This window comes from Camarhynchus parvulus, chromosome 3 (assembly GCF_901933205.1).
Source record: "Camarhynchus parvulus chromosome 3, STF_HiC, whole genome shotgun sequence".
In the NCBI taxonomy this organism is placed as follows: Eukaryota; Metazoa; Chordata; class Aves; order Passeriformes; family Thraupidae; genus Camarhynchus; species Camarhynchus parvulus.
In genome coordinates, this window is record NC_044573.1 from 19379096 (window position 1) to 19393129 (window position 14034).

General features: G+C 35.8%; 1 protein-coding gene across 1 annotated transcript in view; it reads right to left on the bottom strand.

The window, feature by feature from the left end:
• SPATA17 (spermatogenesis associated 17) overlaps window positions 1-14034 on the bottom strand; it is an 85565-nt gene that overhangs the window by 22265 nt on the left and 49266 nt on the right. The window contains exons 7-8 of the mRNA XM_030946425.1: window positions 11204-11407; window positions 5927-6078 (exon numbers count right to left, since the gene is read on the bottom strand). Coding sequence (XP_030802285.1) covers window positions 5927-6078; window positions 11204-11407 — 356 coding nt within the window. The remainder of the gene's footprint in view (window positions 1-5926; window positions 6079-11203; window positions 11408-14034) is intronic.

Here is a 14034-nt window from a genome sequence, read left to right on the forward strand (position 1 = left end):
CAAAACATTCACTCATTATTCCTACATGTACTTTTCAGCTTTTCCTTGTGATTTAAGTGTAAATTCAGAAATTCATAATGTTTTCAGTAAACATGACAGACAGAAGTACCAATCGAAGAAGAATTAAATTCTGTATTGATGTTTTATTGGGCCATAAGAAAAAAGTTTTTTATTGGGCCATAAGAAAAAGTATAAACTGAGACTTCCCAAAAGATGACTTAATGGAAGGTGAACTTTCCCTAAATAAATATATTGAAAAATGAAAAATTATTTCATATCAGCCTGAATGAGAAATATGTCAAAGGATACAATCAAAATGAGGAAAGGGTTGGAACCAAAAATGAGAAATTACAAATGGCAGTATTACTCACATATAACCTGAGAAGGATCAGGACCAAGGCTGGCTGTGTCACTGGTGATGAAGGCCAGCTGCACTGCTGCCAGGACCCCAACCTAATTAGCCTAAAAAGACTTAGAAGGCTTCACTTAGTAGCCAAACCAGGACCTGACAGCTGCTAGAGGTATCTAAATTTCAAAGGCACTACAGATATTTGTTGCTAACAAAAATAAAAATCTTTTTATCTCTCATCCTGTCCTGGACCTTCCTTCTACTATTAATATCATCTTTCTAAACCTTTTTTCCCCTCACATGTTTACACTCCCCCTCCACGATTTTTGTTCCTACTTTCCTCACCTACCATTTCTTCCCTTTAGTCTGCCTCTTTTATTGCAATCTCTCTTACTACTTTGACAGGAGATGGAAAAGGCCTTTTACATGCTGAAGGTTTTTGAACTGGATTGACAGAGATGACAGGAGCAGCAGCAGGAACTGGTTTCTGATGTCTGTGGCAGTGTGAGAGGAGCACAGCAGCGCAAGCAGGAAGGAGAATTTCCCAGGTCCATCACTGACTGCTGGGCAAGTGTCCCAATGCTATATGGAACCTACCAATAGGACACAGGACAGAGGCAGTGACTTTTTATTGAAATTTAAATGGCCACAAAAAAATGGAGTGGTCCCTCAGCGTGTTCTCTAAATCTGCCCAAGAGGCAAAATCCCAGCAGTCTAGTGCAGCAAGCAGGTAATCCTGATCCCAGAAAAGCTTCAAAACATACCCAGGCTTCTGAGAAAGATCTGCCAAATCTACTGCTGGACTGCCACACATGCTGCACTGCCAGGGCACAGTTAGAAATATAAAACAGAGTACTGTTACATGGCTTTTCAAACTTTTACATTTGTACACTTTTGTAATTTAGTAGGAAAAGTGTACTGTACACTTTTGTAATTTAGTAGGAAAAATGCCAGCAAAATATTAACTCTATGACATTGTTAAATTTTTATCTAAAGTGTTTTTATACAATAGCAATTCCATTCTTTGTTGTCTTGATTTAATTCAAATTCATCTCGCTTTGAAGAATTCCATGAACAATTAGCTCCAAACAAGCCATGCTTCTCTATCAGGAATCTGTGAATATTTTATCTTCTTCTTTTTCTTTAATAAAACACGACATTAATTTTAAGCTTTCAAATTTGTATTATATCTGAAGTAATTTTTTCATCAAATCCAATCTTTTCACTTAGGGAACAAAGAAGGAAGCATAATGGTTTTCCATAGCAAAACAACTGCAGCAGGGCAGACATTATTTAGTTTATAATGCATGTATATTAAAATCAAATTGTTAGATACAAGAAAAAAGATGGAATATTTTATTTAGCATATCTAGTGACATTATCTTTACTGCACTGATTTTGCCATGAGAAGCCTACTTGGGTGCCTTAGTACAAATATTGTTTCTGGTAATATACTAAATATGTGGTTTATTAAAAAATTATCAATCACTTTGATTGTAACATCAGTAAATCTAAAAATTCTCTGGCCATTTTTATTTAACCTCTGTCTGTGATAATGTAATGTGGCAAATAAAAGCACAGCCTAGTTCCTGTAGGAAGTAAAAGAGATCTCTTCTGCAGCAAATTCCGGAACTTCTTAATTATACACAGACTTATTATCTGCATTCCCAGTGTTATAAAGTACCAGAACTTCATTAGAAAAATTAAGAAGGAAAAATGAAGGCGCTACTTTGTAAATTTCCAGTGGAAATTAGCTGGAAGAAGCAGAGGAATACTGGATCAAAAGAGGGTAATCATGCTTAACTGTGCCCTAGAGCACCCGCATGTATAATACGATTTGCACAGTAACTACCTCTCCTATTACTGCTTGTTTGGAGTATTCTGTGTTAATGGGGTTAGCTAATTTAGTATTTTAACTTAAAAAGACTCTGCTGATTAATAAATGTTGCACACTGTGCTAGTAATTAAAATAAATGGAAGAGTTACAAATAGAAGTTGAATTGTTAAGAAAACATTATCTGAAAATATATGATAATCCCTGTTTATCATAATACAATAACAGTCCGGAAAATATGCAAATTGCTGAAGTTGCAAAGCATATGACAAACTAAATATAATTTGAAAAAAGTTTTCGGATGTGTTGTGTTTGTATGACAAAAAAATGTAGTAGCCATTTTCACTGCAGCTAAGTCAGAGATAAAAGAATTGTACAAGATTTTATAATTCTAGAAATGAAAAGATTTTTTTAAAAACTCTAAACCTTAAAGTGACTTGCATTTTAAGTTTTCTTACAATTAATACCAGGCAGTTCATAGCATTGGTGCTCTCCAAGTACAGAGCTTATTTAGGTCACTAATTTCTCTGCAAGTGTATCTGTTCTGCCCAGCACAGGGCAGCGCAACAGCACCTCAGCTGCTCTAAAGAAAACCACAATCTTGCTGGAAATAAGTCCATGAGGAGCTGGGTGCTGCTGTGTTCACACAGCACGGGAGAGGCAGGATGTGCAAACATTGCTGCACACCAGTGAACCAGTGGGAGCAGGACCAGGCTGTGCATCTTCAGCACAGCACTGAGCACAGACACAGCCAGAAGCTGAGATAATGTTTCTGATGTCACGCCAGAAGTCTACAATAAATTAGGAAACCTAAGCCTTACACTATTGCTATCACCACACTGCATCTTGTTCTGATGTTTGCTGACTTCATAAAGATGTTTAATAGTATACTTCGAAGTATGAGGCATATTATATGAGACAGATTTCATCAAAGTTAATGAAAATAATTTACATTTTTGTTCTCTGGAAAATTAGGCCAGCATGTGCCTGCACACAACTGAGGAAAGAACTTTTTATGCTTCATCTAAATCTGCTGGATCCAGCAGTTGTTGTCTCAAACTAGACACTATATTGTGACCATCCCAAAGGAATGCAATTGTCATTCTTATCCAAGTGGAGGGGGAAATCACTTCATTTGTATGAAAAATAGCCCAATAAGGTAGTAACAGCTTCAATTACATGAGAAAAAGAAATCATTTTTATTAGGCTGGATTACCCAGTTGCTTTTCCATTACAGAAAAGGGAATTCCAGCAGTTGCTTTAAGTGAGCATAGTATATTCTCTTTTGGTTTCATTTGTACTGCTTCGGCCTGCCTCAAACTCTCTCACAACTTTTCCAAATATTTTGTGCTTTTTATCAAAAGTAAGAACTTTCTCAGACCTTGCAACACTCATCTTATCATCCTGTAAACAACCACTGATAATTAGAGATTTGAGTGAATTCTGAATGTTGCTGAAAATTTCAGGTACATGCCAACAATCTTTCTGTCTTAAGAGACCCAACACAATACCTACTCAGGAAATATACATATCAATGCAAATGTCATTCATGCAAACACAAGCTTTCTCAACAAATGCCACATACTTCTGCTGCTCATTCTCTCTTTATTTTCTAAAACAGAAAAATAATCAGCATAGGAAGCACCACCAGGAAGAAATAAAGTCCCAAAGTACACAATTACATAGCAAGAAACAGAAATTTGTCAATTCATAATAGACACTGCTGAGAAAAAACTACTGTAGAATCTGAGTAACTCTTTGCTGGCTCCTCCCTGGAGACCAACATCCCACGCAGCAGCTGCAGCATTACCAGTGAGCATTAGTCCTGGTGATGACCTGCAGCTCTGTCATCACCTTTTCAAGGTTACAGATGTGACCCTTGCATGGCTGGTTGAATAAGAAGCACACATGGAATGATCACAGCCTGAAAATGTATAATACACTCTGCATTTAGTGTGCATGAAGCTGAGAATCATTGATTGTTGGGACATTGCTTCTGTGCATTAAGGATGGCATTAAATGCTTCCTTACCCATAAGGTAAATAAAGATCCACATGAAATAATATCTACCAAAATTGGAGGCTTCAAATTTAAACTGTACAAGACCAAATCTTCACAATTCCCTCACTGAAGAGTCAGTGAAACATTTATTGCAAGGTCTGACCTTCTGAAAGTGTTGACACAGTAATGTCTGGGGTAAACTTCATCAAATAAAGACTGGGCAATGTAGTCATGCCTATAAATGAAGGACATCATCTAACCTCAGTGGGAATGCATCAATCACAACTAATTCAGTGAAGAAAACACTTTAAATGAGAGGTAGAGTATTAATTACTACCTAGTAATAGGGGTTCTTTTAAATTTCACCAGCAGAAATTTTATATAAAAATGAAAATGAAAAAAACAGACATTTATGCTGAGATGTGAAAATTAAGCTGTTTCCTCCTCCACACACCAGTACATGAAAGAATACAGAGAGAAATAGAAAAGGGGAGTATATTTGTACTTGTAACTGAACTCGCTTATGATTTTGGTATGAAAGAAATAGTGTTGTCTCTCACTAAACAAACAAAAAAAAACCACAAAAAAACAATGAAACAAAAAAAACCCACCAAAAATGTTGCCCAAAAGTGAAAAAGTAGTCTAAATAAAATATTTTTTGAATTTCAAAACTGTTTCTGAATAGAATTTTCTTTCAAAGTTACTATTAATATTAAATTGGGGGAAATGGTCCAAAAATAAACACATAGAAGTTAAACCACGTAAACACAATTGATTCTGGCACTCTTAAGTCCCAGTCCTGAATGTGATATATAGCAATATGGAGCTCATAAAAAGGCATGAAACAGATCAAAGATAGCAAAACATCATGTGCCAGTGATCGCAGGCTGCTCATGAGGAAAAGTGATTCCCTTCTGTCCTGAATTTTGTATTGAAGGGCCAAAGGATTGCCAAGAGCAGTGAATTCAAGGAAAAGGTTGGCAAAACATAATTCTTTTCCTAGTTAACTACAAAGGCAGAGAAAGTGACTTAGCAGGCTTTTATTATGATTGGATAAAACAGTGTTTAACAGTCATCATGCTAAAAAAAAATTTTAAAAGGAAATATTTTGGCAACAGCCTTAAATCTTTTGGGACAGAAGCCTTAATCTTTTGTAATGGATTATGGCTGTATTTGAGATTTTATGGAAAAGAACTGGCCTGTCTGGCACTATTACAGCTGCCATGGCTTAGGAAATCAAACTGCTTCAAAGATTATTCTAGTTTTTGTGTCATGTTCTAACATGCAACATATGCTCCTTCCCCTTCCAAATGAGCCGTGGTAGAGAAAACAAGTCTTATTGGCATGCAACACCATTTTTTCTTCCCATAACCAGTAAGTTTCCAGAATATGAAGACAAAAACTGTGTTTTTTCCTTGGCAAGGTGCATGTGGCAAGACAGAATTTGCATTTGTTTTCTTATTCTCCATTAAAACCATCTGTTGCATCACATATTATTAATATTACAAGTTCTTTTAGACACTCATAGATACGGATGGCACATGTCAAGCAATTACAAGATAGGGTCTCTGCCCTGAGCAGTTTATAATCTGAGGACACAGAATTTAGAAGTATATACATAAAATGTTTTCTAGTAAGCTGTCAGGTTTGACATTTCATTTTGTCAGGCATGAAAGGTTTCTGAAAGCAATGGAATAAAGAAAACATTCTCACAACAATATAAGAAGAGCCAAAGAACTCACTGACTGCCATGGATGGAATTTCTCCATTCCTCCCCTCGTGTTGGCTCTCTGGCCTTGGCTGGTGATGAATACATGGACTCTCTCACTCGCAGCGTTGGTTCCATGGGCTTGTAGCGCTGCTGCAACACTTCAGCGGGATCACGGAACGGCCCCTGAAAGGTGCAGGATAATACAAGTGCTCTGTTTGGGCTTACAGTTCTTCTCTTTCCCTTCTTTTATTCATGGCATATCGCTGACAAAACAGGACACAGAATGTTTGGGAAGTGTAGCAAGACTCTTCTCCCAAAGTAATTAAAGCTGTTCATTTTGATAGAGACTTACAAATAACAGAAAGGTTGATAACATACTCTAAAGCTTCAAAGAGAGTGCACTCCAAATTTATTTACCTACTAATAAATACTTAAAATTTTAAACAAATAAATGGTTAGAACTGATTCAGAAAATTTTGTTTTTACTTCCAAAAAAGTATCAGTGAAATAAAAAACAAGCATTAACTATATCTAAATTCTGCTTAAGCAGAAAACTTAAGAATTTTACTTTGCATAGAACAAACTTTAAAGAACATGCTCTTTTCAATGTAACTATAAACCTACCTGGAAGGGAGCTTAATGCATGGCTTAAGACACAATTATTCTAACAGAATGCAAACACATGACTTCAGTACTATAGGCACATAGTCCATTTCTAAAAGATCTAATTTCACATTAACTTTGTAATTCTGAAAAAAATACACATATGTCTTTTTTTTCCAGAGTATATTGTTTTATAACTGATTGTGTCAGTATCTACCATTTAAAAACATTGATAAATAGAAGGAAGTCCTCTCCTATGCTGGTGAAGTGACATATCCTATATGTCTCACTTTAGTATTAACCCTTAAGAACTTACCTGGAATATAATTAGAGCTCGTGTCACTCATGGCAGTTTAATGACAAGCCTGGACTTAGAAGTATTAAAATTAATTTTTATTTTCATCATTGTTGATCTTGATTTTAACTAGTGAAACCTTCTGAAACTATGAACAGACAAAGAATCCTAATCACAGCCTTTATTCTTAAAGATATCCTTCTTTAAATAGGTTATCACTAACAAGTCACAGCTGGACTTACTGCAAGCACTGAGTGAAGACTGTGGGGCTAATAAAAAGAAATGATTCACGCCTCATTTATGTTCACTTATGTTTTACATTAATAGAAACCAATAATAGGAACCAGTTACCATAAAAGTCATGGACCGTAAATAACACAAATGGCAAATAAGTATCATCTAGTACTTTTCACAGCTGGACAGGAGGATTGCTATATTTAAAAGTAGTTAATGGATTTTTATTGGAACTTTACTTTTTAAAGGCACAGCACCAAGATTTTGAGATCTTTTTAAAGGTCCCAGTAAGCAAATGAGCATAATATTTACACTTCTAGCAGATATTTTCTTGCTTCTGTTTTCAAAGTCTGCATGAAAAATATGTTCATTTTAAAAGAACACAAAAGTCTTAAAACAGAATGAAAAGTGCTACCGCCCATGAGAGGCTACGTACTATTAGAATAGGTCATTGAAACTAATCATCAGTGTTCTAGTAATACATAACCTGATGATCAAGTTAAAAAAAAAGTTTAAAATTTATAATAAAAATTGAATATTCTGTTACAAGATGTTTGCATTAAGTGGACATATAGAGGAAGGAAGGAAGAAAGACAAGTACTATTACCAAATAATACCAAGAAAAATATGTTGGATTTTAAAAGTAGTCTTTCAGAATATTGTATTATTTCTTCACTGAAAAGTACTGGCTCATATAACCTCCAGGATAAGGGCCAAATCAGATATCCAAGCAAGGGGTTTTCTCCATTTTTAATTTCTGAGACTACTAATAGAAGGAGAGGAGGAAAGGATGCAACTAAGCAAAGGTCCTTCAAAATAAGGCTATGACATCATTAATGAAAGCAGGGTATATAAATTAGAATACTGAGATAATTCTAAACATTCCCTGAAGATTTTTGTGTTCCTCTGGATAATGTATTTGAAGTAATTTAGTTAGTAATAGGGACCTCAGGAATGTATCTTAAACTAAGACCCCTACAAAGTCCATGTGTCAATTTCCATTTTACAAGATTAAGACTTGTGGAAACTTTGGTAGATTGGTGCTTAAAAAACGTTTTCAAATAGACAATGCTTGTAAGTGTTCCAGGCGTCCTCTTCAAAATGGAAATCTTTATGGGGAGGTCAGGCTTGGAAAAGAATTGTAGGAGTCGACCAACAATGTTTACCCTGAAGGAAATTCACACAGCTCTATGCTCTATGTTTGGAATTTGTACTGAGTAGCATAAGTCTTCTTGATACCAACTGGTTTGCCAAATAAAGATTAGCAGATCAGCATTCTTACTACTTTATGATAATATCAGAAACTCATAATAAAAAATACAATCTGCATTAAATTACACATTCCTCACTGTCCCCATTCCACAACAGATAACAGCATGCAAAAGATCTAAATGGTAATGTGCATTCTGTTATTAACACCTTTTAATGAATAGATGACTAATTTTAGCATTATCTGTGTTTCTATCAAACTACAATTCTAGCTAACTCAGTAATAAAAATGATAGATCTAACTGATGTAGAAGCACCATTAAAACCTTTCTTTTAAATACACTATCTTACATACACAGACCTTACCTATTAAATGCTAAATATCCATTTCCCTAAGAGAAAACTGAAAGATAGTTTTTTTTTTCTTTTAAACATATATAATTGACATCCTCATATAAAACATCCATTCCTAGGGGCAATAAAAATTTTAGATATCTGAAAAAAATTAACAAGTGAGCCAGGCAGATATTAGAAAAGGAAGCTTGGTGCCAAAAAGTGTTACCACAAAGAACGAGGACACAAGTATATCTAGTAATTAAATTTCTTATGGTCACACCAGACAACTTTCAGAATGATGTGTTCTGGTGGGTTTTCATTTCCAGCTGTTTCATCAGCTCAAACCAGTGTCCTTTTCTTAGACATACAACCCTAAATTGTCAAAGTGTTGTGCAGGGATTTAGCCGTGTGACTCCCATTAACATCAATAAGAGTCGGGCAGCTAAATCCACGCGCTGTGCTTTGAAAATTTACCCCACAGTGTACATCCCAGGGTGCTGAAAGGATTAAAGTATTATATAGTAAATTCCCTCTTTGAGGTGCAGAAAATAAACAGAACTCTTCTGGTTTGTTCTAAAAGGCTATCTGTGCATGACTGCTGTGTGTGCATCTGAACTTAGAAAGGTCTATAAAATATTCCAAATCCAAGCAGAAGCTTGTAAGATACTTTGTATACAGTAAAGCAATTTTGCAAGAGCACCTGAACAATGGAAGAACTGTAAATTCCTTATTTCTTTAAAAGCCTGATTCGTCACCATGTTCACAAGGCAAAAGATTTCCTCTTTCCTGAGAGACAATGCAACCAGTCACATCCTGCTCAAGGACTGTCATAGCCCCTTGGTCCCAGAAGATAAAGCTATAATGTCATGTTTATGTCAACTCCAAACTCCCCGATCACTCAAATTGCCTGTTGGCTCACACTTTGTCTCAATTCTAATGTGAGTCAATGAGGTCATTCTATGAGGAATCTCAAAGCAGTCAGGATAGGGACAACACAAGGAAGGAAGGACAAAGGTGGAGAACTGCCCTGAAGTTGATTCTTACCGTTATAAGCAGTGGGCTCACCTCTGCTTCTCCAAATTCATTCTTAGAATCACAGAACCACAGACGTTCTTAGAATCATAGAATCGTAAAGGTTGGAAAAGACCTCCAAGACCATTGAGTCCAATCTTTGACCAAACACCAGCTTGTCAAACTAAACCATAGCACTAAGTGCCATGTGCACTCATTTCTTGAACATTTCTGGGGATGGTGACTCTACTGTCTCCTTGGTCTGCCTGTTCTAATGCCTGACCACCTTAAAGTGAAAGAATTCTTCCCGATGTCCAGCCTGAACCTTCCCTGGTACAGTTTGATATTATGTCCTCTTGTCCTGTTGCCTGGGAAAAGAGACCAGCCCGCACCTGGCTTACAGCCTCCTTTCAGAGAGTTGTAGAGAGCAATATTGATTCAGAGGAGTAAAACACCATTAAAGACATATGTATATATACATTGCTTATCGCTCAAGTTGTTACATTTCTGCAGATAGGTGATAGTTTCACTGGAGGTTGCTAAGAAGGACCCATTTAGAAGTATTGTCTTTCTAAGCAAGATACAAGTAAGGAAATTTAAATATAGAATGGAGTACTAAATGGAAAAGTGTCAGAGGTTCTGAAGATGTTGTGTCACTCATAGTGAAACCAGCATGGAAAGTGTATGTGTGAGCTAAGTAGAAGATTCAGTAGACTGGGCAAACTGAAAAATTCTTCAGAACAGAGGGAAACTCAAAATATTTCTATCCCTAAAGTACTTGTATAAGGCACCTACTGGCAAAAGCTACATTTCATTGTACTATCATAAAGTGTGGAACACAAAGTCCTCAAAATTTTTTTCTGCTGTATATATTATTGGTCACATTCCCAGCAGGTTTTGATAATAAGAGAGCAAAAGCTGTTTTGCCATCTTGTGAGACATTCACTTTGATGCATTATCCCACAGATGTCCATAACTCTACAGAAAAGGAAAAAATCTACCTGCCAGATACGGTGACATCAACTGAAGTTAAAATTGAGACAGTGACAGTTAATAATGGAAGCTGGGCAAATTGGTTGTGATGGAGCAGAACATGTAGAAATCTTTGTTATTAAAGCTCTCACACATCTAGTGGACACAAGAGAGTAGGAACTATTCTGAACTGAGAGGATGCCTCAGTCTTCATATGGAAAAAAATTGCAAACTGAGGACAAAGTTATCAACAACTGCTTAATTTTTCCTATCACCTTTAATTTCTCCCTTTTTTCAATGACTTAAGATTGGAAATTAAGAATTCTAGCTCTAATTAATCATAATATTGATACTCAATTATATCAGGTCATACTTTTGAAATATCATAAATTACACTTTTCTTCCCAAAAAGCAAAAACAACATATAAAGAATTAATATTTCTCTGTTTCTATGTAACACCTAGATTTCTTTTTTCTTTAAGTCAAATCTGTGTCAAAGACTTTATATCTTCAATGCAAGCACTAGATTTATATTTTAAAAAAAGCATTCACAAAAGGGATATTCAGACTTGATGATCCAACTCGAGATATTCTGTGATAATCTCTGACGTGAGCAAAAGCTGCCACAGAGTCACTGGAACATGTTACCTGAGGTTTCTGTCTGTCAGCAGGTAGCACAGGCAGTGATGTGACAAAAGCTGGAGGCTCTTTACAGGTTGGCCAGCCATAGAGCTCATCAGCAAAGGGGCTCTTCACTTGCTGCTTCCTGTGGGTCAGTGGCTTTGACTGCCGTAGCAGCAGTTCCATGGGATCTGGGGATTTCCTGAATGGCGAATTGTAGACACCTGGAATCTGAGCAGAAAATGGGATCATCTTTGACTTCAACTTATTTAAATTTCTACATCAACTATGATCAAAATCAGACAGCGGCACCTGCTGCACTTTTAAAAGTAAATCAGTCAAATTAGGAGAAATAGTTAAGGAGAAATAGAAGAGAATTTTTGGAATATCAAAACCAATAATTGCTTTTTCCCAACAAAATGTCCGCAATAAATTCCTGAACAGCTATTACAATGTGTTTAGACTTAACAGCAGAAAACATGTGAAAAACAAAAATTTAGCACAATTATTTCTAAATTGTGACTAAAATAGAAAGGTTCATTTGCCAGTGAATTTGTTTTTTTTTTAAACACTAATTGTATGACTAGTGTGGTATAATATAACAATTACTGATATAAAACACATATTCTGTTTTAGCAATCTACATCATTAACAATCTGTGAATATCTGGCAAGTCAAAATTATGTGACAGACTGTTCCCAAATCATACCTATATATGTAGGCATTTTATCAGTTGTATATAAACAATTCCCAAATAGACATATATGAGTTTACTGAATTAATTATGAACCATTAAATATGAGAATTCCTTTTCCATATTGCAAAAAGCCACTAAATTTCCCATAAAACAGATGACATGATTAATATATACGAAAATTAATTTAAAGATACTGCGTTGTTTAAAGATAATTACATTTTCTACAAAGGTATACTAAAACTTTTTAAGTAGACTTGCTCAGTTAAAATATATTGTCCTTTGAATTTATCATAATTCTAATTACTAGAATAAACCTTAAATAAAAGTAGTAGGGAAAGAAATTGGTTTCAGGATGCGGGGAAAGTTAAGGAAAAGAGTAAATGTTTAAAGTCTTGTATTGCTCTTTTGGAGCATTACTGAGGACCCATGAGAAAACTGTGTAGGGCATCAGCCTCTTCATAAAGTATTAAACTCTTGGGGCTGAGAGGACAGAACTCTCCCCAATGAGCTCTAATGTATTTTTCATTAACATATCCTACTGGGAATTCCAGTTTCTTGTGTCAAAAAATTAAACAAGGTACATACAAAACATGTGGTCTAACAGATATTTTTTTAAAGTATTCAGCTTATTCAAAATAGTGTTGGGCTATTTAAAATTTTAAAAGCTACATTCTTCATCTCTAAATTGTATGGGTCTAATGACAATTTATTTTGGTCCTCTGTTATTTGTTCCCCTCTTAGAGCATACCCTACAAACTAAACCATTAATGGGTAAAATGTACAGTGGGAAAGAGGACTAGAATAGGGGGTAAGTGGTAGAAACATATGTATGCCAAAAAAACACTGGCTGTTCCTTCAGCTCTTCAGGATGCCAAATTAGAACGGCAGAGACCCATGCTTCAAACAGCAGGCAAGCAGAATCACTGGAGTGAACGGGAAATTCCAGGTCTGTCTCTATGATCTGTAAAGTCCAGCTGCAACTTAATCTTCTGTTCTGCAGAGCTGGCTTGTAGTCACATAAACATCTCATAAAGTCACAGATTCTCCTCATGCTCTTACTATTTTCATAGTACTTCTTGCATTGTTATATTGCAATTTTCTTATCAGCCCAGTAGAGTTTTTCCTGTGACCACTCAGTGGTCTGTAAGCGCTACATAAAGACAAGTTCCACGTGCTGTCTTGGAATTTATTGCACTCTCTCACAATTGTTGAATGCAGTTACACCATATACTTTTTACACATGTTCTCTCAAATATAAAATGCCACAGTCAATACAAATTCCACACAAATGGAATGCATTAGAATCACACAAATAAGATCCCTTGCTGGAGATAACACAAACCATCTCTACGCCATGGTCATTCTACTACTTGACTCATTAGTCCTACTACAGCCTTTGGATCTGCCTACACTATGACAAATTAATCTTTTGCCTTCATTACGTTGATGACAGTAAATAGAAAAGTAATAAACTTTTTCACATATTTCACTGAACTGCTCACTGTGTTGTTGCTTCATTTTTCCACCCCTTCTTACACCATCCATACTCAGCTGTGGAGACTGTGTTCTAGCCATGCCACAAGCGTGCAGAGGTTCCCAGCCACGGGGAGAGACCCTGCTCTCATGGTATGTGTGTGAAACATATTTTATAGAAAGCGACAACGGCACTGAAAATTTAAATATTATCCAGAAGAGAAACATCTCCATGCCCATCTCTGAGAATCAGGGTGATCTGGAAGAAAACACTAAGGCATAATAACATCTCTCTGAAGTTGGCAGGCATATATTTGTTGATTGGTAACAAATCCTGATCAGGGCTGAGTCTTCCCAAAATTTACACCCCTTTTTAAGACTTTTCTTTAAAAAAAAAAAAAAGCTGAAGAGCAAATTGAGGAGGAAATCTTTTAATTTTTTTAACTGAAAAAAAAATTAATTGTTCGATTATTTCAATCTACATAACACAGGTTTGGGGTTTGGGTTTGTTACTCTAAAGTCTAAAAACACAGTATCTGAAATAATTTAAATGTTCTTCCTCTGGAGAATGAAATGCAAGAATAACTTTAAATCAATGTTCTGTCTAGGTTACTTCTTTTAGTCATGCTGAGAGATAGTGTGTCTCCATGAGTAAAATGGCTTTCTGAAACTGCATTTTGCAATCTCT